The 24,030-nt window shown below is 30.6% G+C and overlaps 1 protein-coding gene and 1 pseudogene across 3 annotated transcripts; both read left to right on the forward strand.

Moving 5' to 3' along the window:
• Positions 1–409: 409 nt before the first annotated feature.
• Positions 410–2,711, forward strand: LOC125846542 (probable purine permease 10; annotated as a pseudogene). Its single transcript, XR_007444370.1, has 2 exons — positions 410–492; positions 1,523–2,711. The product of XR_007444370.1 is annotated as a probable purine permease 10 (transcript).
• A 6,632-nt stretch (positions 2,712–9,343) lies between these two features.
• LOC125846541 (probable purine permease 10) lies at positions 9,344–23,055 on the forward strand. 2 transcript variants are annotated; one of them, XM_049526003.1, is made up of 4 exons: positions 9,345–9,474; positions 10,427–11,023; positions 11,200–11,570; positions 22,724–23,055. In XM_049526003.1, exons 1-4 carry the CDS (start codon positions 9,423–9,425, stop codon positions 22,844–22,846), a joined length of 1,143 nt encoding a protein of 380 aa, XP_049381960.1. In that variant the 5' UTR covers positions 9,345–9,422; the 3' UTR covers positions 22,847–23,055. The 2 variants fall into 2 exon arrangements, with proteins under 2 accessions (XP_049381961.1, XP_049381960.1); XM_049526004.1 differs by lacking the exon at positions 22,724–23,055 and having other exon boundaries at positions 9,344–9,474; positions 11,200–11,815.
• Positions 23,056–24,030: the final 975 nt, after the last annotated feature.

Here is a 24,030-nt window from a genome sequence, read left to right on the forward strand (position 1 = left end):
AATTACAATAATTAACAAAATAAATCTCTCGACTCCAACAAATCCATCAATTAATGCCACATAAATTGGGACATGGCAAATAACATATATTATTAAAAAATTAGGTTCAAAATGTACTATAAAATACAATAATTAACAACTTAATATATTAAAGAGACATATAAAAAATGGTTAATATTTGAAATTCTGCGTGTGCCAAATAAATTAGAACAAACATAGTAATAAATATTATTTTCAAAATTATGTTAAAAAAAAGTACTACAAATCACAATAGCTAAAAATTTAAAATATTTTTAAAATTATATAAAAATTTCAATAACTTTTGAAATTCTATAATATGACATAAATTAAAATAAAAAAATATATATATTGAGCCCGTGCTAGCACGGAATCCTATATCTAGTAGATCAATAAGAGAAGAAAACGGTTATCCAAATTTTAAGGCGCGTGTTAGCATGGAAGGAGCAAATGAAAAGCTGCTGCATCTCACTTGTTAGTTTTCTTCTTCTTCTTCTTCTTCTTCATCTCAATTTATTGTCATCACTGTACAGAGGCGGAGTCGGAGGTGTGTTTCGTTGAAAAATTATACTATGCAGATACGAAAAAAAATAATTTATGAGAATTTTTGTATGTTTTTCGAATCTCCTTGCTTAAATTCCTGGTTTTGCCACTTTCAGTGTTAAATTAGGCATGGTATTACCGCCTGTATAAATTTATAAAGCAAAATGGAACTTTCACTGAGTTTGGTTACTGTGTTCATGTGAATATACCAGTTTTCTTCTTCTTCTAACTCCTCGCCACTTTCAAACTTTAATTCAAGGAGAATTCCTATCGTGGAGTAACTGAAAAGTCTACGTTGTGTATTGCAATTCTTCCGTAAAACCTGTTTCTGTGTAATAACTAGCAAATCACATAGAAGAGATGTAAACCGTACTAGGCAAAGCGTATGCAACAAACTGACAGATCTAGAGTTATCAGGAATTGACAGGGGAATCGATCCCTGAGCTCCTTTCTGAAATTACACCTGATGAACCCCTCGGCTCTTGCTGGCTCTCCTTGCTCTAAATCTAATCAGATTTCTGAAGTATTACTGGATAAGAACTTCTGAATAGATTTTCTTATCTTTATGAATAGTCCAGATATTTTAAATATGCTCTTCATTCTATGTCTTACCCAGAATTAATTTACTAGTATTTTTTTTTAAGAAAAATTAATTTAATACTCATAAGTTAGCTAAACAGTACCAGAAGTTAAATTATTCTTGAAGCTACCAAATGCTGATGTTATATATTCAACTTTAGAGTAAATAGGTTTATTCTTTTCGTTTATTTAAAATGATTTAGTTTTTTTTTATGGATGGATGAGAAAATAATAAAACCTGGAGATTTTAAAATGGATCAATTTAGTTAGTCAATCAACTGAGCTATTACTATTCCGACACAATTGATTATATTAACAAGAATTTGAAGTCAGTTTTGATTGAGATCTCTCTGTTTATAAGTACCCCTGTTTCATTTGACAGTTGAAGAAGCAGAAAGGACAGAGTCATCTGAAAATGCAGATAACAGCAGTGTTCAATCAAGTAAATTTATACTTTGGCTTCAGATATTTATCTTCACATTTTTTATTCTTGGTGGCCAAGCAGTTGGCACTCTGTTGGGTAGGGTATACTATGAACAAGGTGGCAAAAGCAGATGGATTGCTACATTTGCACAAACTGCTGGATTCTCAATTCTCCTGCCTTTCATTTGCTATCCTTCAACCAAAAATCACAATGAACAAGAACTAATCATTCACCAGCCTTCTATATTTGTTCGCGCTTCGGTTTACATCTTCCTTGGTTTATTTCAAGTAGCAAACTCTGTCATTTACAGTTGGAGTACAGTACCTTCCGGCCTCAACTTATTCTCTAATTTCCGGTACTCAATTGGCGTTCAACGCGATCACCTCCTTCCTCCTCAACGGACAAAAAATCACAGCAATTATACTCAACTCCGTCGTGCTTCTCTCCTTTTCATCCTCTGCTGTTATTTTCCAGAATGAGACAGATGATAGCGGAGAAATATCTCAGAAATCTCTGCTAATCGGATTTACAGTTACTACATTCGGGTCCTTAGGTTACGCTTTACAGTTCTCATTAACAGAACTCGCTTTCCAAAAGGTATTCAAAAGTAGCACGTTAAAAGAAGTCCTGCAAATGTCCTTTTTCATCGGGTTTTTCACGACGATTGCTTCGTTAACTGGGCTTTTCGCGAGCGGTAATTGGAGGGATTTGGAGAAGGAAATGGGAGAATACAGAACAGGTAAATCGTCATATGTTATAAACTTGGTTTGTTCTGCTATTGCTTGGCAATTATACGCTCTTGGATCATTTGGATTGATTTTTAAGGCATCTTCTTTGTTCTCTAATGTGATCATCAACTTTGGAGGTTCAATTGTGCCAATTTTTGCAATGGTGTTCTTGAAAGATAGAATTACTGGGTTGAAGGTATTGTCATTGTTATTGGGATTATGGGGATATACATCATATATCTATCAACATTATCTGGATGATTTAGAGGCAAAAACAACTGTAATTATTGCCTCAGATAATCAGGATGATGATTTTTAGTAAGCATTTCACTTAAGAAACTTTGTAATTCAGATGGATAAGTTCAATATGTAAAGTTATAGCTTATTATTCAATCGTGTTAATATATTGGATTTGCCTTCTGGCTATGTATTTGGGTATCTTTTGTTCTTCCATATAAAGATTGGACCAATATTATCTTAACTCAAATATGAGCTATAAGATAAACTTAAAATAAACACTCTAACTGGATTCAAATCCAAGTCTTGGTGTGGATACTCTAACTTGTACCAACAACACACTGACAATTCTATATTTTTCATGAATGCACTATTAATTATATTTTAATTTCTATCAAATTTTCAAAATATGTATACATATATACACATGATTTTTTTTTTTTTTTAAAGTTAGCCTCTGTTTGTAGTCCTCATCCTCACGGTCCCAGCTAAATGAAAAGAAGTCAAGAAGTGGGGACTAAGGGACGACTTTTTATACGTTACATGTCATTTGTCAAGATGGCACAACAAATCAAGGTTGGTAATTATATAAATTCGTTATTTTGAATTTATATAAAATTAATTGAATTATATAAATTTATTCGTAAATTATACAAATGAAACAACTTAAACTGTAGCTACAACCTATAAATATGCAAACTATAGTTATGGAGCATAATAAGCTTATTATAGTGGCTATTTGCGAAAGTTTTCCTAATTTTAAATCAATATTTGAGTTTGCATTTAGTTCATGATAATCATTCTAAATTTAAATTTCATATTTTCTAAAAAAATATAATTTAAAATTTTAAATAATTTATTTTAACTTTTTTTCAAAAAAATTGATATGAAGAGATTGTTTGTACCATGTAAAAATATTTCATCAAAAAATAACGAATTACTACTTGATGATTTTAGTAAAATTATACATCTTTGGAAGTTTATAATTGTAAACATTTATTTATAAAAGTAACATGCATACATGTGATTTATCAATGAGTCGATTTAGGATATTTTAATACTCCATCTTATTTATGAATTATAATTGTTCATTTGATAAGACGTATAATTTTTTTAGATAATTTGAACAATTTTCGCAACTTGAAGATTTTTATATTAAAAAAAAACCCATAAAAGATCCCAATTACATATTCAAATTAAATTTCATCTATGTCCAAATTGACTTTAGAATCTTTTTTAACCAAAAAACAAAAAAGAAACTTTAGGATCTTTTCAAAGATTCAATTAATTCGTTGGGACCCTCACGTTGTGCTGTCCTTTACTCTGTTCATATATTTGTTAAATTAATTAATTTTAGGAAAAATCACGTAAATTGGCAAATAATACTAGTAGTATATTATTTAATATAACTATAGTTTTATATAATTATGAATTACGTTAATTTTTCTTTTTGGAGGGGGGTGGTAGGGTGCTGGGGGTAGGGGTGAGAGTGGGGTAAAAAAAAATTGAAGTTAAAAATATTTTTTAAAAACAAGCTTTAAATTATTTTATTTTTTTGGAGGATGGGCTGGTTTGAGGGTAGGGACAAAATAAATTGATTTGTTCAACAAAAAAATTTGTAATTTGTAGTTGGAAGAGAGTTTTGGAAAATGTTTTCCCTAAGTTTTGAAGGGAAGCATTTTCCTTCAATTTGAGGAAAATGAGTTAATTGGAAGACATTTTCCAAAACAATTAACCCAATTAAACATGAGAAAATTGGAAAACATTTTTCGAAAAATATTTTCCTTCATACCAAACACACCCTTAGAGTAGATATATATTCTTCGTTTAAAAAACTAACGCATATATATATATATATATACACTTTTATTATCTCACAAATTATGTATATATCTCATCGTCTAATAAATAAAAATTTATCCTTTTTGTTAACAGATAAATTACAAGAAATCATGAAATTGAAATCTTTACTTGAGTTTAAATTTCATTTGACTCTTGCTAGCTCCGTCCCTTGCTCTAAATCTATCCCAATTTCTGAAGTATTATTGGATAAGAACTTCTGAATTAATTTCCTTATCTTTATGGATAGTCCAAATATTCAATTTATTCATTTAAATATGCTCGTCATTCCGTGTCTTACCCGGAATTAATTTACTAGTATTTTTTTTGCACTCTCTATCGAATAGAAAAATGAATTTAATATTCATAAGTTAGGTAAACAGTCCCAAAAATTTGATTATTATTGAAGCCACCAACTGCAGAACTGCTTATGTTATATATTCAACTTTAGAGTATATAGTTTTATTCTTTTCGTTTATTTAAAATGATTAAAATTAAAATAGTCAATCAATTGAGTTACTAGAATCCCGATACAATTGCTTATCAACAAGAATTTGAAGTCAATTTTGATTGAGATCTCTCTGTTTTTATGTTTTCAATCAAGTAAATTTATACTATGGCTTCACATTTTTTTTATCTTTGGTGGCCAAACAGTTGGCACTCTGTTAGGTAGAGACTGAGGGACGACTTTTTATTTTATACGTTACATGTCATTTCTCAAGACTCAAGATGACATGCAATTATCATTTATAAAACAACTCACGCACAGCCAATCAAGTATCAACACAACAAATCAATATTTACATTTGGTCACGCCAAGTCATAATTTTAAATCAATTATTGAGCGTGCATTTTTCATGAAAATCATATTAAATTTAAATTTCATATTTCCTAAAAAAAAGAATAATCCAGAATTTTAAATAGTGATTTTTTTAATAAAAAAAATACTATAAAACTTGACCTAAAATTTATATATTATAAAAATAATTTGTTTTGATTTTTTTTTCAAAAAAGACTTATGATCGATATGAGGAGATTGTTTGTACCATGTGAAAATATTCTATCAAAAAATAACTAGTTACTAATATTATTGATTGTGGATGTTAGTAAAATTATACGTATTTGGAAGTTTAATTGTAAACATTTATTTATAAAAGGAACATGCATACATGCGATTTATCAATGTGTCGTTTTAGGATATTTTAATTTCTTATTTATGAATTATAATTTGCTCATTTGATAAGACTATATAATTTTCACAACCGAAAGAATTTTATATTGAAATAAATCATAAAAGATCCAAATTACACCTATGTCCAATTTTGAACCAAAAAACAAAAAAGAAACTTTAGGATCTTTTGAAAGATTCAATTATTTCATCCTTATGGGACCCTGCACGTTGTGCTGTCCTTTTCTCTGTTCATATATTTGTTGAACTAATTAATTTTAGGAAAAATTGCGTAAATTGGCAAATATTATTAGTATATTATTTAATATAGCTATAATTTTATATAATTAAGAATTGTGGCTATAATTTAATGGAATTTGTTATAACGAATCTCAGGTGTTTATATAAATTCTATTTGTATATATTTTTATATTTGTATACATATTAATAATTTTGTTATTATACTATGTATATCTATACGTATTTGTATTTATATAAATATATTTTTTTCGATATATTATCACCCACAATACTTTATACGAACGAATTGTATAATTTCAACACTCATATACAATAACTTATTTGTCTATGTTAATAGTTTATATACAATACAAATAATTGTATATAATATGTTACTTGTATAAACCAAAATCGTGTAATTTATTAAAAAAATTTGCAAAATATCAGGCTTGTTAATTATCTCACTTGTTTTTTTACTCGTGAGGACCCTCTCTAAGTATAAAAAAAAAAACAATTCCTCCTTTATTAAGATCCGACCCAAATTCATTTATGACTGAGGGATTGTTTTTTTTTTTTTTTTTTCATTTGAGTCGGATTTGAAGGTGTAAAAATAATGAATGAGGTATTTTTTTAAAGTCAGATGAAATTTTTCATAAAATTAGTACAATTGAAGTTGGAAATTTAAATTAAAACTTTAAATTGAAGTTGAAATTTGTTCAAATATTATAAACAAACACATATTTTAAAATAAAATTCACTTTAGTATTCTTTTAAGTTTGTGTAAGGCAGAGAATATTTAAGGACCTAATGGAGAACATGTAGTAGAACCTGTTTGTCCAATTTTTTATAAATTAATTATTTTGAGAAATAATTTTATCAAAAAGTTTTTTCAATGTAAAGTACTTTTGAAAAAAAAAACAATTTATTTGACCAATTATTCGAAAAGTGTTTTTTTAATATTTGACAAATATATCGTACTTGATCAGTTTTAAGAAAAAAGTATTTTGAATGTCAATTTACAAAAAAGACAATATTAATATTCATATACTGTTAGTATTATTTAAACAAGGAAATAATTTTATATATTTTTGTGTTAAATACTTTAATTATGTTAAAATGGTATTTATATTTGAGAGCTATTGTGTTTTCTCCCTCCAATTTATTTGATATTTATTTAATGAATTTATTTGTCCTTTCCTCAACATTCATATGAGTGGCTTGCCTCATTTGGTAGTTGTTGAATGTCATTTTTTTTGGTACCCCACATGCTTTACTGTTGCCCAACTTACTTTTGTCTTTCATTAAATCTATTCTTCCTATATGCTTTCTAAACCAATAAAAATAAAAAGAAACTCCATCCTAGCATATAAATATTCCCTCCATTTTGGGAATAAAATGAAAACTTATTAGGTAAAATGTGAAATTAACCGCGGATATCAAAGTCATAGTAGATAGATATTTTCACACACTCTTATAACTTATCAAAATTTTATTAGTTTAGGAGCTGATTACTTAGATATACGTTAGTTTGTAATGTTATGATTTTTATAAATTTTTGTTGTGTTCAGATACATTTAGATACGTGTATCTCGGGATATATGAGGGCAAAATTATGTACAATTTACGTTAAAAATAAATTTTGATCATATTAGGAAAAAAAATGTCTTCTTTTTCATATGATTGATAAAATTCAAAGAATGGGGAGGGTTTCGTGCTTCTGTTCACATCAAATATCGTTCTTTTCCCTTTTGTCCCTATCTTGGTGTTGATCCTAGGTTCGCTAGCTTCTTTTCTGATCTCGTTTGATCAATTATCTTTCTGATTTGGTTTCCAAGAGCCAGCAAAGGAATGAGGTAGGGCACGGAAAAGGTAAAAAGAAGGGGCCGTCGTTGGTGCATAATAGAGCCTTCCTTTACGTCATCCATCACCCTTTCCTATCCACTCTTCTCAAATCTCAACTCGTAATTTGAAGAAGAAAGACAATGAAATCCTTTCTATCCAAGTGGATGAATCACATGTATTTGGGATACATAAACAAATCTCGCTCGCCTCCCTCCCATCTCGCTTGCCTTTTTTTTATGTATCTGATACCCCAAATACATACGTATACATATATCTAATGATTCACATGTATTTGAAATAAATATACGAATCTCGCTTGTCTTCTTCCTATTCTCATTCGCCTCTCCCTATTTCAGTATATCTAGTAGCAAAAAATATATATCTAAGTGTATCTGACTTAAAATTTGGTATGAAACTATTAATTAGTGATATAGAATGTAATTATTTCAGATTATAAGAAGAATTAGTAAATATGGTAGGATTGTGTAATTAGGTAGTTTTTCCAACTCTTATTGAGGATTAGTGGTGGCAAAGTCAAATCTGACAGTTTAATTCACCCAACCCATTTAAGTGACCCACTCATTTATTAGCTCACCTCATTTCAACCTATTAAAAATTGAATTGATAAACTTGATATGTAACCCAAATTGATTTATGAGAAATCTAATCAAAGTATTTTTTATTTGATATGTTGTATATAACCATAGTAAAGAAAAAATAATTTTATTAGATACTAAAATATTTCAAGAAGCACAAACAATACAATTAAAACTTAGTAAAAAAGATGGACTGGGTTGGATCTTGATCCGTTTCATAACTCATTACCTGACCCGTTTTGACATAAGCAAATTTGGACTGAATTGTTGTGTTGCCTTATTTGTTATCTTGGCCCATTATACCCTGTCTAAATTTGACTCAATCCGTCCAATTGCCATCCTTATTAAGAATGGTCACGGTTAGGGGTTTTCACGGGTCAGTTTGAATCGGTTATTGATCAAAATCAAAATCAAACCAACTTAATCGATTTTAAAATTATCAAAACCAAACCAAACCAAATATAATATACATTTATTGGTTTGGTGGTTATCAATTTCGGTTTGGTTTGGTTCGGTTATTCGGTTTTTAACCATACACAAAAATAAAAGAAACAATTCATTCAAAATGTGAAAAAAGTGACAACAATTCGACAAAAAATAGTTAGAATGACTTAAATTACCGAACTTTCGACCACTGAATTAACTATCAATAAAGTTTTAAAATTCACTATATTTGCCTAGAAGGAAGAGACAATAACATTTTCAGTTCCACAAAGAATTGTCATAGACACTCATAGACATGAAATCAATAAGAAAAATGTTTTCACCTTGGGCATTCTTGCTTTCAATAGGTAAAGTTTAAAGAAATTTTAATGGAAACATATATAAGATCTTTAAAATTGTTTATAAAAACAATATATTAAGTATGTATATTAATAAAATATATGTATATAATTCATCGGTTTGGTTCGATTATTTCTTTGGATTTTTCGAATAAAACCATAACTAAACCAAATACTACTGGTTTTCAAAAATCTAAAACCAAACCAAATCAAACCCAAATAAAATTGGTTTTATTTTATCGATTTGGTTTGATTTTTCGATTTGAATCGGTTCTTATCCAAACTGTGAACATCCCTAGTCACGGTGACGATACACCCAGTGGTGCTAATAAAAGCAATAGAATAATTTAGTGGAGCAAAATGTTGATGGACTTATAAATTATACATTGTGCTTCTATAAGTTATCAAAACGGCTATCCAAATTTTATGGCGCGTGTTAGCATGGAAGGAGCACATGAAAAGCTGCTGCATCTCACTTGTTAGTTTTCTCCTCTTCTTCTTCCTTATCTCAATTTATTGACATCTGTGTTCAGAGGCGGAGTCGGAGGTGTGTTTCGTTGAAAAATTATATTATATATATATATATATAAATTCCTTGATATGAGAATTTTTGTGTTTTTTGAATCTCCTTGCTTGAATTCCTGGTTTTGCCACGTGTTAAACGGAACTTTCACTGATTTTGGTTACTATTGTTCATGTGAATATACCATTCTGCTTCTTCTTCTAACTCCTCGCCATTTTTAGAACTTTAATTCAAAGAAAATTCCCATCGTGGAGTAGCTGAAAAGTCTATGTTGTAATTCTTCGGTAAAATCCGTTTTTGTGTAATAACTAGGAAATCACATAGAAGATGTAAACCGTAAGCAAAACCTATGCAACAAACTGACAGATCTAGAGTGACAGGGGGAATCGATCTCTGAGCTCCCTTATGAAATACCCCTTGATGAACCCTTCGACTCTTGCTAGCTCCGTCCCTGCTCTAAATCTATCCCAATTTCTGAAGTATTATTGGATAAGAACTTGTGAATAAATTTCCTTATCTTTATGAATAGTCTAAATATGCTATTGATTCCGTGTCTTGCACCAGAATTGACTTATTATGTTTTGCACTCTCTATCGAACAGAACATTGTTTTCTATTATTAAAAAATGAATTTAGAACTCATAAGTTAGGTAAACAGTACCAAAAGTTTGATTATTGTTGGTTCCACCAAATACTGATGTAATATATTCGACCTTAGCGTACATAGTTTTATTCTTTTAGTTTATTTTAAAGGATTTAGTTTATGGATAGAAGAGAAAATAATATTGCCTGGGATTCGAACTCTCAACAAGGTGAAAATTTAGTTAATCAACTGAGTCATTAAGATTGCGAGGCACAATTATGATTTTGATCTCTCTGTTTTTATGTTACCCTGTTTCATTTGACAGTTGAAGAAGCAGAGGGAACAGAGTCATCTGAAAATGCAGATAACAGCAGTGTTCAATCAAGTAAATTTATACTATGGCTTCAAATATTTATCTTCACATTTTTTACTATTGGTGGTCAAGCAGCTGGCACTCTGTTGGGTAGAGTATACTATGAACAAGGTGGCCAAACCAGATGGATTGCTACATTGGCACAAACTGCTGGATTCTCTATTCTCCTGCCTTTCATTTGCTATCCTTCAACCAAAAATCACAATGAACAAGAACCAACTATTCACCGGCCTTCTATAATTGTTCGCGCTTCAGTTTACATCTTCCTTGGTTTATTTCAAGTAGTAAACTCTATGTCATTTACAGTTGGAGTACAGTACCTTCCTGCCTCGACTTATTCCCTAATTGCTGGTTCTCAATTGGCGTTCAACGCGATCACCTCCTTCCTCCTCAACGGACAAAAAATCACTGCAATTATACTCAACTCCATCGTGCTTCTCTCCTTTTCATCCTCTGCTGTTATTTTCCAGAATGAGACAGGAGATAGCGGAGAAATATCTCAGAAATCTCTGCTAATCGGATTTGCAGCTACTACTTTCGGGTCTCTAGGTTACGCTTTACAGTTCACATTTACAGAACTCGCGTTTCAAAAGGTATTCAAAAATAGCACGTTAAAAGAAGTCATGAAAATGTCGTTTTTCATAGGTTTTTTCGTGACGATTGCTTCGTTAACGGGGCTTTTCGCGANGTAATCGGATTTGCAGCTACTACTTTCGGGTCTCTAGGTTACGCTTTACAGTTCACATTTACAGAACTCGCGTTTCAAAAGGTATTCAAAAGTAGCACGTTAAAAGAAGTGATGAAAATGTCGTTTTTCATAGGTTTTTTCGTGACGATTGCTTCATTAACGGGGCTTTTCGCGAGCGGTAATTGGAGGAATTTGGAGAAGGAAATGGGAGAATACAGAACAGGGAAATCGTCATATGTTATAAACTTAGTTTGTTCTGCTATTGCTTGGCAATTATACGCTCTTGGATCATGTGGATTGGTTTTTAAGGCATCTTCTTTGTTCTCTAATGTGGTCATCAATTTGGGAACTTCAATTGTGCCAATTTTTGCAATGGTGTTCATGAAAGATAGAATGACTGGATTGAAGGTGCTTTCATTGTTATTGGGATTATGGGGATACACATCATATATATATCAACATTATCTTGATGATTTAGAGGCCAAAACAAGTGAAATTAAGGCCTCAGATGATCAGGTTGATGATTTTTAGTATGCCTTTCATTCAAGAAACTTAAATATTCAAACAATTAGCTTTGTAATAAAGATTGATAAGTTCAATATGTAAAGTTATAGCTTATTATTTAATCATGTAAATTTCAAGATTTCCGTGTAAATTGAACTGCTATTCATATATCTATGTATTTGGGTATCTTTTGTTCTTCGATATAAAGGGTGTGTCTGGTTTCCAATTTTTTCATATTTCGTGGTCAAATAAGTTTGGTTTCATATTGATTATGTCCTCTCACCATCTACATGATAGGATCGAAATAATCAAGTGTCATGTGGAAGCTAACAAAGCAAACTTCAAAAGATAGTAAGTAAGAAGATAAACGAGAAATTACCAAAAGACAAAGATTTAACGTGGTTCGATCAATCAACCAACATCACAAGAGGAGATGAGCAATCTACTATGTGTAAATAAGAATACAAAATGTGGAGAAATCTCACTCAATTTACTCAAAATACAAAGATGTTAGGTGTCATTTGTCAAGATGGCATGCCCTTATTATTTATAAAACAACTCACGCACAACCAACCACCCAACCAACACAACAAACTTTCACCCCATTAACAAAAAATGGCACCAACTTGTAACCAATCAAACTTGCGTTTGGTCACGTCAAGTCATAATTTTAAATCAATGTTTGAGTGTGCATTTAATTCTACTTATATTACAAAACTCGAACCTATAAATTTATATTTTATAAAAATAATTTGTGTATTATTTTTTTTAAAAAAAAGATCAATATGAAGAGATTATTTGTACCATGTGAAAATATTCTATCAAAAAATAACTAGTAACTACTCTTGTTGATTAGCGAATCTTAGTAAAATACTATATATTTGGAAGTTTACAATTATAAACACTTATTTATTGAAGAAACATGCATACATGTTATTTATCAATGCATCATTTTATGATATTCTAATATCTTATTTATGTATTAATATTTGGTCATTTAATAGGATTATATAAAAAAATTTTAAAAATCTGAATAATTTTTACAACCAGAAGATTTTAATATAAAAAAAACCCCATAAAAGATCCAAGTTACGTATTCAAATTAAATTTTAAATCATGATTCAACTATATCCAAATTGACCTTAGAATCTTTTTTGAACCAAAAAAGAAAAAAAGAAACTTTCGGATCATTTCACAGATTCAATTATTTCGTTGTCCAAAATGACCTAAAAATCTCTTTTGAAACAAAAAAAACAAAAAAGAAACTTCAGTATCTTTTCAAAGATTCAATTATTTCGTCCTTTGGGACCCCCCTCCTGTTGTACTGTCCTTTTCTCTGTTGATATTTGTTGAACTAATTAATTTTAGGATAAATTAGGTGAATTGATAAATATTATTAGTATATTATTTAATATAGTTATAATTTCATATAATTATGAATTGTGATTTTAATTTAATGAAATTTGTTACGAAGAATCTCATATATTTATATCAATTCTATTTGTATATATTATTTGTATAGGTATTAATAATTTTGTTGTTATATTATGCATATATATACGAGTTCGTGTATATACAAATATTTTTTTTATTTTTGGTTGTATATTTTTTTTGGGTATATTATCACCCATAATACTTTATACATATCAATTGTATAATTTCAACACTTATATACAACTACTTATTTATCTATATTAATAGTTTGTATACAATACAATTAATTGTATATAATATGTTACTTTATAAATTCAATTTGTGTAATTTATTTTAAAAAACAGTAAATTATACCAACAAAAATTAGCATAACAAATGAAACTATAACTATAAAGAATAATTAGATAAACTATGTCTAAGGAAGATTATTATATTTCATCTCTTACCTTTTTTTCCCTTTTAATTTTACTGATGTCCATTTATTTATTTTTATTTTATACTATTATTTAACGTTATCTAAATATCATAAAAAGTCATTAGTCATTGAGAGTAATATTTTTACTAAGACGTTGACACATATTTTTGCATCATTTTAAGACTAGCTTCAATGCACTACGAACTCTAAATATATATATTTTTAAATAAACTATTTTAAAGATTTTACTCAGTAGAACGTTAATTATATCCATTATAGAATCATATGTCTTTTGTATAATTTAATTAAATATTCAATCCCCGGCCCCCCTGCCTGCACCTACAATTAGGTGTGTGACAACTGTTATCTACCAAAATGTACAAAAAGACGCAACAAACAAAAATGGAGGGCTCCTTTTTTACATTTTAATCAGTAGAATAAATATTTTTTATATTTAAAGTTTAAACTCGAAATTTTAATTGAAAAAAGAACAACTCATTTTTTGCATAATATTCTTTGATGATGAGTTGTGACTTGTGACAATGTATTTCTTAGATATTTTGGATAATTGTGCTTCTAGTTACAATATACGAAATTGTTAAGTAAGTTATTTTTAATAAATGATTTCTTTCTTTTTAAATTTCTCTTTATGGGTTTTTTTATACCATGGTAAAAGAATTTTTTTGAACAAATTATTTTTTCTTATGAGAAAAACATTAAATTAGGATTTAAAATTTTGGTGTGAAGTAATTTTTTTAACGGTTAGGTTTGGAGGAGTTAAGAAATAAGTGAAGCAATTTTTTAAAGCCATGTGATATTTTTGACATTGAAAAATAATAATTTAAGATTGTATTAATTCAGACTTTTAATGAAAGAGTAAATACTCATACATCATTTGTTAGACGATGAAAATATTTATAAAGTACTTTTTAACAAAAATATATCCGATATAAATCGTCTGTATAATAAAACAAACTTTTGTTCTTGAGCTTCTATAAGTTATAAATATAAGGTTTAAGTCATCTATGTCCCCTTAAAGTTGTCCGCATAATTCACTTAGATATCACAACCAAGACTTATACCTATTGTACACTTAAATTGTTTAAAACATATAGGAATACCTATTAAACACAAAATGCTTATGTGGCAAGAATAAGTGTACTTCACTGCCCTTGGGCGCGTGAAGAGATCCCATTTTTATTTATTTTTTATTTTTTTAGTTAATTTTGTAAGTTTTTGAAACCTGGATACATTAATTAAATAACTAATAATAATAATAATCTTTTTTTTTTCTGATGGGTCTGAAAAAGATTTAGAGCAGATGTAAAGAAAAGAGTTGAAATGGTTATTGGAAAGGCGTTGAGGGTTATGAAATGGTGGATTCGAATAAGGAGATGGCGGTAGAAAGATTTTTGGTTTTCGAGCAATTGTCTAGGCTTAATCGGAATTGACCTTCTGGTTAGGTTTTTCCTTTTGTTTTTGACTTTGTTCATTTCCCGACATTGATGGCAGTTGTCGCTGCGGCGGCGATAGTAGACATGAGTTTAATAATCTCTTAATCAAAAAAGAAAAACAACATCGCCCTTTACTAGTTCTTCTTCAGAGAATCAGAGTACTCGTCTTCTCCAGTCTATTTTAAAAGATTTCTTGCGCTTCGTTTTGGTTCAACATTTTTTTCCTTGATTTTTTTGTTTAAAAGAGAATTCCATCAAAAAAATAAAAATCAAATTATGTCAAAAACAATTTCGGCGAAACTCCATTTATTTCCGGCAAGACTAATACGAATCTGAAATTATTTTCTTTAAAATTGTTAAAGAATTCAAACTCTAAAGAACTCACAACATAGAAGAAGAAAAGAAATATACGAATTGATCTGAGTTGACGTTTGAACAAGAAATTGAGATTGGGAGAAATGACACTACAATGTTGATGGATTTTAGGATAAAGGAGAGGGGGTAGATGTATGGGTGGAACGAATCCTTGTATGAATTGAGAGAAAAGAAAAGTGAGAGTAATGATTCTCGGAATGTTTGCAGTTTTAGCTACCATAGATTTGTGCTTATGGAGAAGAGGTGGGTGAGTGCTCTGGCGAAAAGAAAAATGAGGAAGAAAGGTTTTTTCTTTTTATTTGCCTTTTTTTGGGCTAAATATAGTTTTTTTTCTATTTTTTTTAATTGTTATTATGTGTCAATGCCACATGTCTTTTTTTATTGGTTATTGTGTCATGTCATTTGCGAGTGTATGTCACTCACTCTCTATTTTTAGTTGATTGTCAGAAAGTGTTCAATAGGTATATTTTTTAATTAATGAAGGTGTTCAATTAGAACAAGTCTTAAATAAGATGTCTAAGTGAATTATGCGGACAACTTTAAGGGACAGACGATGACTTAAAATTGGGTGTCTATAGACCATAGTTCATCACTGATAAAAAGAAAACAGTGGTTTCTCCATTGAAAGTGCCCTTGAGCTGAAATGTCTAGGTGGTAATTTACTTTTATTTATTTATTTATTTATTCGGTGTTCAACTATCCATATTGAAAACTGATTAATCTGAATTCGTGTCGTGTAAGACTTATTATTATAATTTTGTCTCTTCATGATTTTATTCATACATTCAATTACTTGTCATCTTTCAGACTTATTATTCACTGCAACCACATGTGTATCATAGAATGGAGCAATTGAGGGAAATGAGCAAATTCAATTGGACGAGTTTCAAGACTTTTCACAAAAAATATACTTTTTTTGGTTTTCCACCCGGTGTTCGGTTACCCACGTTGGAGCCCGACTAAATCCGGATTTGCGTCTGAAAGTTCCATATTGGGTGGTAAAGTGCTCTCTAACAAAGGCGACTCCGTACCTAAGAGGGCTTGAACCCGAAACCTCTTGGTTAATGATGAAGGAGTACTTACCACTCCATAAAAAATATACTAGTTTTTCCTTAGTCATCATTTTATCATCACTATGGTGCATTGAGACTGAAACTCAATGTCTTATCCATATAAGGCGTGTTCTGATACGCTCAAATTACACCTCCTTTCAGAAGCATAAGCGATCGTTATCAAGTAAAGAACCCAACTTGTAGGTTGGGATCGATCCCACGAGGAAAATGGTTTAGACTTTACTTTTAACCGACAACTATATTCGATTAGTCAAATTATTTCCAGAAACAGGTAATAAAAAGGGGGGTTTGTGCTTGTGTAAAACAAATAGTAATAAGTAATATTGTAATCAATAATTAAACTCAACTTTGGTTGTTATCAAGATAAGAGAAATAACTAGGGTATACGTGTTCCCCATAATCTCATAACGCAGTAATCCTAGTAATAGCAATCCTTTTCTAGTGTATTACATGCAAAGTGATAAGTTAGGTATCTCTAAATCCTTGGTCCGGCATCTAGAGAATTTCACCCCGCACCTTGGTCCGGCTACGTGTGTATAATTTACTAACCCTTACCTTTACCTCATATTAGACATCATAATCGATGTTTGGCTTAGTTATTACTTCGCACCAATCGACACTAGCCTATTAGATAGTATCACACTAAATCTATGTTGATAATTCTTTTCTTGTTAATTACCTCCTTGGTCCGGCAAGTAGTAACAAGGCGAGTTCTAACGTTGGCCACCGTTAAAAAGACTTCTAAACGAAAGAATTATCAATGCATGCAAAATACTAGTCAAGAATTGCTTATTTACTATTCATACTTTGTTAATTGATCATGGTTCCCACAACCCTAGTTGTGGATTTAGTTACTCATATTAGCAAGAACACAATTCATAATTGTAGATGGAGAAATCATGAACTTACGTAAAGAGAATAATAAACCCAGAAAATTAACTTGAATTGCAAAGCCAAAATCTTCAAAACGAACTTGGGAAATCAATAATTGCTAGGGTTGCAAATCAATCTCCAAAGTTACAAAGCAAAAATAGAATAATAGTGTCTAACCCCCAAAAACGAGGTTTACATGTCCTATTTATAGAAAACAAATCCTAAATAAAAAATGAAACAAATTAAGGAAAGTTTTGTTCAGGTACGCGTCTTCGATCCATGAGACTGACTTACGGACCATCGATGGATCTACGGTCCGTAAGTCCCTTCCGTCACTCGGGACTTAGAAAATATTTCAGCATCTACCAATCAACTTCTCTGAAGCAAACGACGGACCAGCAGCGCGGACCGTAGATCGACCTACGGTCCGTCAATCCTTTCCATAGCTCTATACTTAGAATCTTCAAAAATCAGGTACTGGAACCCTTGCAGTCTCATTCTACGGATTAACAGTACGGTACGTAGATCAATCTACGGACTGTCAATGGGCACCGTGGTTCCACACTTGGTCAGATTTCCCTGATTTGTCCTCAACACATGCCTGCTGATCTACGGTCATCACCTACGGACCGTGAATGGACCTACGGTCTGTAGATGACCTCCGTGGATGCCTTTTTCTGCATTTCCTTCAGCTGTCTCTAAACTTCCGCGCCTAAACACCTTTCCTGTAAAACATGATAAAACACATAAAAACCAATATAAAAAGGCCCTAGACACACACAACTTGTAAGTGAAATGTATTAATAATACCGTAAACTCACGGTATATCATGTTCCATAATTCTATGAGACTCGAACCCAATATGTTATCATCTTGGTGCATCAAAACTCAAATTGATGGCTTACCCTCTAGGTGTGATAGAACTTGAATCAACCGTCTTATCCTCAAACATTTTTTCATTATGTGCATCTGGACTTTAACCTGGTGTCTTATCATTTTGATGCGATGAGACTTAAATCCATTGTCTTACTCTTCAATCAAATATCATATAAGTCTAAATCAATAGAAGTTGGCCATGAGCATTAAAAAAAATCAAGAATTATAGAAGAAAATTTAGTCAAATAAGACTTTGAGAGTTTCCTCGCCTCTAGTAATTATAAATATTAATAAGTTTCTCATAAATAACACTTAGAAAATCAAAATTAAAATTTACTTCTTTATTCTTCAATTATTTTCTTAAACGAAGATTTGTTAGTATAATCATAACCAATGTATAAAATTGTTAGAGTAAAACAAACCAATATGTACTTCCTCTTCATATAACACATACATACTAAAATAAATTATTAGTATAAGAGGAACTTTTGAAAATATAAATGTGTAATAAGAAAAAATAAATAGAACTTGTTCTTGCTCACAAATGTTTCAGCTACAACTCTTTTGCGAAGTACTATAATTTTTAGAGCATATTCAAGTGTGTCTTCCTAATGGTGAATGATATCTTTATTTATAATGTTGAGATATCAGTCTCAAAGGTCACCAAACTAGTAGATACTCCCTATGTCCCTAGTTACTTGTCTACTTTTGAATTGACACACCTATTAAGAAAACAATAATTGACATAGAGTGAGTTTATCATTTTATCCATATTAATTATGAAGTTGATGAATTAAAAACTTACGATTTTCAAGAAGTTCTACCTTTTTCAAAGTAACTAATTGAGGGTATAATAGGTAGAAAAATTTGTCCTTTCTTAATTTCTCAAAATGGACAAGTAATTATGGACAACTAAAAAATAAAAAGTGGACAAATAATTAGGAACAGAGGGGGGTACATAGTTATCCAAAAAAGTTCTTATCACCTTGGAAGTATACATACATTAATTCAATTAATTCTTGAATAAATTAAATGGACAATCCACAATTTAATGAATTTATAATAATACAATATATTTAGGCATAATATATAAACATGTATTTTAATTTGATTTTATCTAAAATTTATGTCTTTCAATTTTTTATATGCATAAGTAAACACTTAAATTATATGGTATTAAGTGTCCATTTGGATTAATTTATTTTTAGGTGTTCTTGACTTTTAATTATGTTGGTGTTTGGAAATGTTATAAAGTGCTTTTAAGCACCCACTTTAAGGCTAAAAAAATTCAAAAATAAGTCAAAAGTAAAAAATAGGATCATCTACTATTTTTAAATTTTTACTTATAAGGTACTTTTTATAAGCTTATTTAAAGAGACCCTAAATAAGTAGATACTCTATCCTACTTGATATCTTATATGACCGTTTGCATCCCATCCTATGAAGTAGCTCACATAACCTCATATAAATATTATATGCCATGTATGTATAATTGAGAAAATAACATTACGCGGGGATTTTGGTAAGAGATTGCTCTCTGGTGAGCACCACTTGCAATTAGACATTGGGTGTGATTTATTAAATTTATTTTTTGATTAAAATGAACAGATCTTAGTCACGATCCACCTATTATACAAATAAAAGCAATAGAATATGTTAGGGGAGCCAAATGTATAAAAGGAAATGTCAATGTACCTATAATATAATTTAGGAGTAATGTTTGTGATTTGAGGATAAAGCTTTGATTTGGGATAAGGAATGAAAGCTGAAAAAATGGGAGTAGGAAAGAGGGAAGCGTGAAAAGAGGGAAAAAAATTTAGGCGTGTGAAATTGTATTTGTTATTTATTAATTAAATATAACCATAAAATATAAATAAAGTTAACTATAGCTATATTATTTTAATATGAGATATAGTTTGCTATTTTCTGTAGTTTTTCCTATAAGTTATTTATTTTTATAGTACTAATAATAAACATAATGTCAATGCACCAATAGTATAATTTATAGCACTAATAAACATTTTATGTTTTTGCTACAATAAAAGAAGAAAACGGAATACCAACTTTGTAAAGGAAGGTGTTCGTTAGCATGGAAGAAGGAGCTCATGAAAAGTTGCTGCATCTAACTGGTTAGTTACTCCTCTTCTCAATTTATTGTCATCTGTGTATAAATCTTCTTTGTCGAAAAATTATACTAGGCGAAAAATATTTCTTTTGTTTTTGAATCTTTTTACTTTGAATTTTTGGCTTCGTCACTTTTAGTGTTAAATTAGGCATGGTATGCCTGTTTGTCATGTGCATATATTATTTACTTCTTCTTCAAACTACTCGCCACTTTCAATCAAAGAAAAACCCTGTTTTGAACTCGCAAATTGCACAGAAAGATGTAAATCGTATTAGGCAAAACCGATACAACAATTTTGACAAATCTAGACTTAGAAGGCTTTCCGATTTGTTGTTCACTGATGTTGGACCCCCATTTATAAGTGTTCACGCTTCAGTTAGGTCTGAGAGGAGTGTTAGGAAGTTGAGAATGAACGAGTGATCTCCTTATATGGATTTGTGCAATCCTCGTGAGCTAACTTTTTGGATGAACCAACCGATGAATCACCCTACTCTTTAGAAAATGAAGGAATTTTAACCGTTCCACCACACCTTACGTGATATTTTTGATCGAGGAACAATTGTTTATTGACAAGAATTAGAAGTCAATTTTGATTGAGATCTCTCTGTTTTTATGTTGTCCTGTTTCATTTGACAGTTGAAGAAGCAGAGAGAACAGAGTCATCTGAAAATGCAGATAACAGCAATATTCAATCAAGTAAATTCATACTATGGCTTCAAATATTTATCTTCACATTATTTACTATTGGTGGTCAAGCAGCTGGCACTCTGTTGGGTAGAGTATACTATGAACAAGGTGGCCAAACCAGATGGATTGCTACATTGGCACAAACTGCTGGATTCTCAATTCTCCTGCCTTTCATTTGCTATCCTTCAACCAAAAATCACAATGAAGATGAACTAACCATTCACCAGCCTTCTATATTTGTTCGCGCTTCAGTTTACATCTTCCTTGGTTTATTTCAAGTAGTAAACTCTATGTCATTTACAGTTGGAGTACAGTGCCTTCCTGCCTCTACTTATTCTCTAATTGCCGGTTCTCAATTGGCGTTCAACGCGATCACCTCCTTCCTCCTCAGCGGATAAAAAATCACTGCAATTATACTCAACAGTCAACTCCATCGTCCTTCTCTCCTTTTCATCCTCTACTGTTATTTTCCAGAATGAGACAGGAGATAGCAGAGAAATATCTCAGAAATCTCTGGTAATCGGATTTGCAGCTACTACTTTCGGGTCTCTAGGTTACGCTTTACAGTTCACATTTACAGAACTCGCGTTTCAAAAGGTATTCAAAAATAGCACGTTAAAAGAAGTCATGAAAATGTCGATTTTCATAGGTTTTTTCGCGACGAATTTGCCTCCATCACTCAAATCAATTATCAACAATAAATCAATAACCAAAGCTCTGATACCACTTTGTTGGGAAAAACAAGACACTAACAAGAATGTCAGACAGGATAGCAGCGGAATAATACCCAAATCTAAACTTTCCCTTTCAATTTGAACCAAGAGAAGACAAACCAAATCAAGCAATATGGAGAATGGACAGCAAGTATATCAATCAAACGAAATCAACAAGATAAGAATAACTCAATCACATAAGACACAACGATTTACGTGGAAAACCCTTCGATGTGAAGAGTAAAAAACCACAGGACCAAAAGCTCCACTATAAACACCAAGAGTTACAAAATTGTTCTTCCAAAATTGGCCACAAAACAAGTGTCAAACAACGAGCAACAACAAATCAAGATTGCACAAAAACTAGAGAATTAAAGAAGAGATTTCACCCAAAAAAGCGCTACTGTTCACCCCCAAAATCAGAAGCTACAGACCTCCAAATCCGATCTCCACCGTTGAATTGCAAGAACCAGATGCTGAGAACTCCCAGTTCAAATTTGAGCACGATCCAACGGTTAACGAAGCGGCAAACTCTGTCTGAAGCGGACTGCCTGAGCAGAAAATTTTCAGAAGCAAAAACGGGATTTTCTCTTTTTCTCTCAATCTCTAAAACGAAACTCTCTTGATTTTTCTCTCTTGTGTTTCTGAAAATAAGACCAAATAAGCCTTATATATGCCACATAATATTTTGGGTTATGGGCTAAAGTGGGCTAGGCTAATAAGACTTTTATTTATCCACATAGGAAGGGAAAAAAGATCCTAAACCCAACAATTGCTTCGTTAACTGGGCTTTTCGCGAGCGGTAATTGGAGGAATTTGGAGAAGGAAATGGGAGAATTCAGAACAGGGAAATCGTCATATGTTATAAACTTAGTTTGTTCTGCTATTGCTTGGCAATTATACGCTCTTGGATCATTTGGATTGGTTTTTAAGGCATCTTCTTTGTTCTCTAATGTGGTCATCAATTTGGGAACTTCAATTGTGCCAATTTTTGCAATGGTGTTCTTGAAAGATAGAATGATTGGATTGAAGGTGTTTTCATTGTTATTGGGATTATGGGGATATACATCATATATCTATCAACATTATCTGGATGATTTAGAGGCAAAAACAAGTGTAATTATTGCCTCAGACAATCAGGATGATGATTTTTAGTAAGCATTTCATTCAAGAAACTTAAATATTCAAACAAATAGCTTTGTAATAAAGATTGATAAGTTCAATATGTAAAGTTATAGCTTATTGTTTAATCATGTAAATTTCAAGATTTCCGTGTAAATTGAACTGCTATTCATATATCTATGTATTTGGGTATCTTTTGTTCTTCGATATAAACGGTGTGTCTGGTTTCCAATTTTTTCATATTCCTTGGTTAAATAAGTTTGGTTTCATATTGATTATGTCCTTTCACCGTCTTTCATGATAGAATCGAAATAATCAAGTGTCATGTTGAAGCTAAACAAAACAAACCTCGAAAGATCCAGTTCGGTCAATCTACCTACATCGCAACAGGAGATGAGCAATCCACTACATATAAAAGAGAATATAAAATATAGAAAAATCTCACCCAATTTACTCGAAATACAAAGATGTTAGGTGTCATTTGTCAAGATGGCATGCCCTTATCGCTTATAAAATAACTCACACACAATCAACCAACACAACAAACTTTCACCCCATTAACAAAAAAGGGCACTAACTTGTAACCAATTAAGCTTGCGTTTGGTCTCGTCAAGTCATAATTTTAAATCAATGTTTGAGTGTGCATTTCATTCTATTTATATTATGAAACTTGAACCTATAAATTTTATATTTTATAAAAAGAATTTGTGTTAAATTTTTTTCAAAAACGATCGATATGAAGAAATTATTTGTACCATGTGAAAATATTCTATCAAAAAATAACTAATTACTACTCTTGTTGATTAGTGGATCTTAGTAAAATAATATATATTAGGAAGTTTATAATTATAAATATTTATTTATTGAAGTAACATGCATGCATACGATTTATTAATGCGTCGTTTTAAAATATTCTAATATCTTATTGTATGAATTATAATTTGCTCATTTGATAGGATTATATAATTTTCTTTAAAGAAACTGAATAATTTTTACAACCTGAAGAATTTAATATAAAAAAAAAAACATAAAAGATCCAAGTTAAGTATTCAAATTAAATTTCAAATCATGATTCAATCCAAATTGACCTTAGAATCTTTTTTTAACCCAAAAAAAGAAATTCAATTATTTCGTTGTCCAAAATGACCTTAGAATCTCGTTTGAACCAAACAAACAAAAAAGAAACTTTTGGATCTTTTCAAAGATTCAATTATTTC

The sequence above is a fragment of the Solanum stenotomum genome, chromosome 12 (assembly GCF_019186545.1).
Source record: "Solanum stenotomum isolate F172 chromosome 12, ASM1918654v1, whole genome shotgun sequence".
In the NCBI taxonomy this organism is placed as follows: Eukaryota; Viridiplantae; Streptophyta; class Magnoliopsida; order Solanales; family Solanaceae; genus Solanum; species Solanum stenotomum.

Excerpts from the sequence above, each read along its gene's own strand:
- LOC125846541 (XM_049526004.1), top strand. The coding sequence starts at position 9,423 with ATGGCGCGTGTTAGCATGGAAGGAGCACATGAAAAGCTGCTGCATCTC. Across the intron at positions 9,475-10,426 it reads AAAGCTGCTGCATCTCACTT|TTGAAGAAGCAGAGGGAACA; the intron begins GTTAGTTTTCTC and ends TTCATTTGACAG. Across the intron at positions 11,024-11,199 it reads TACTACTTTCGGGTCTCTAG|GTTACGCTTTACAGTTCACA; the intron begins GTTACGCTTTAC and ends TCGGGTCTCTAG.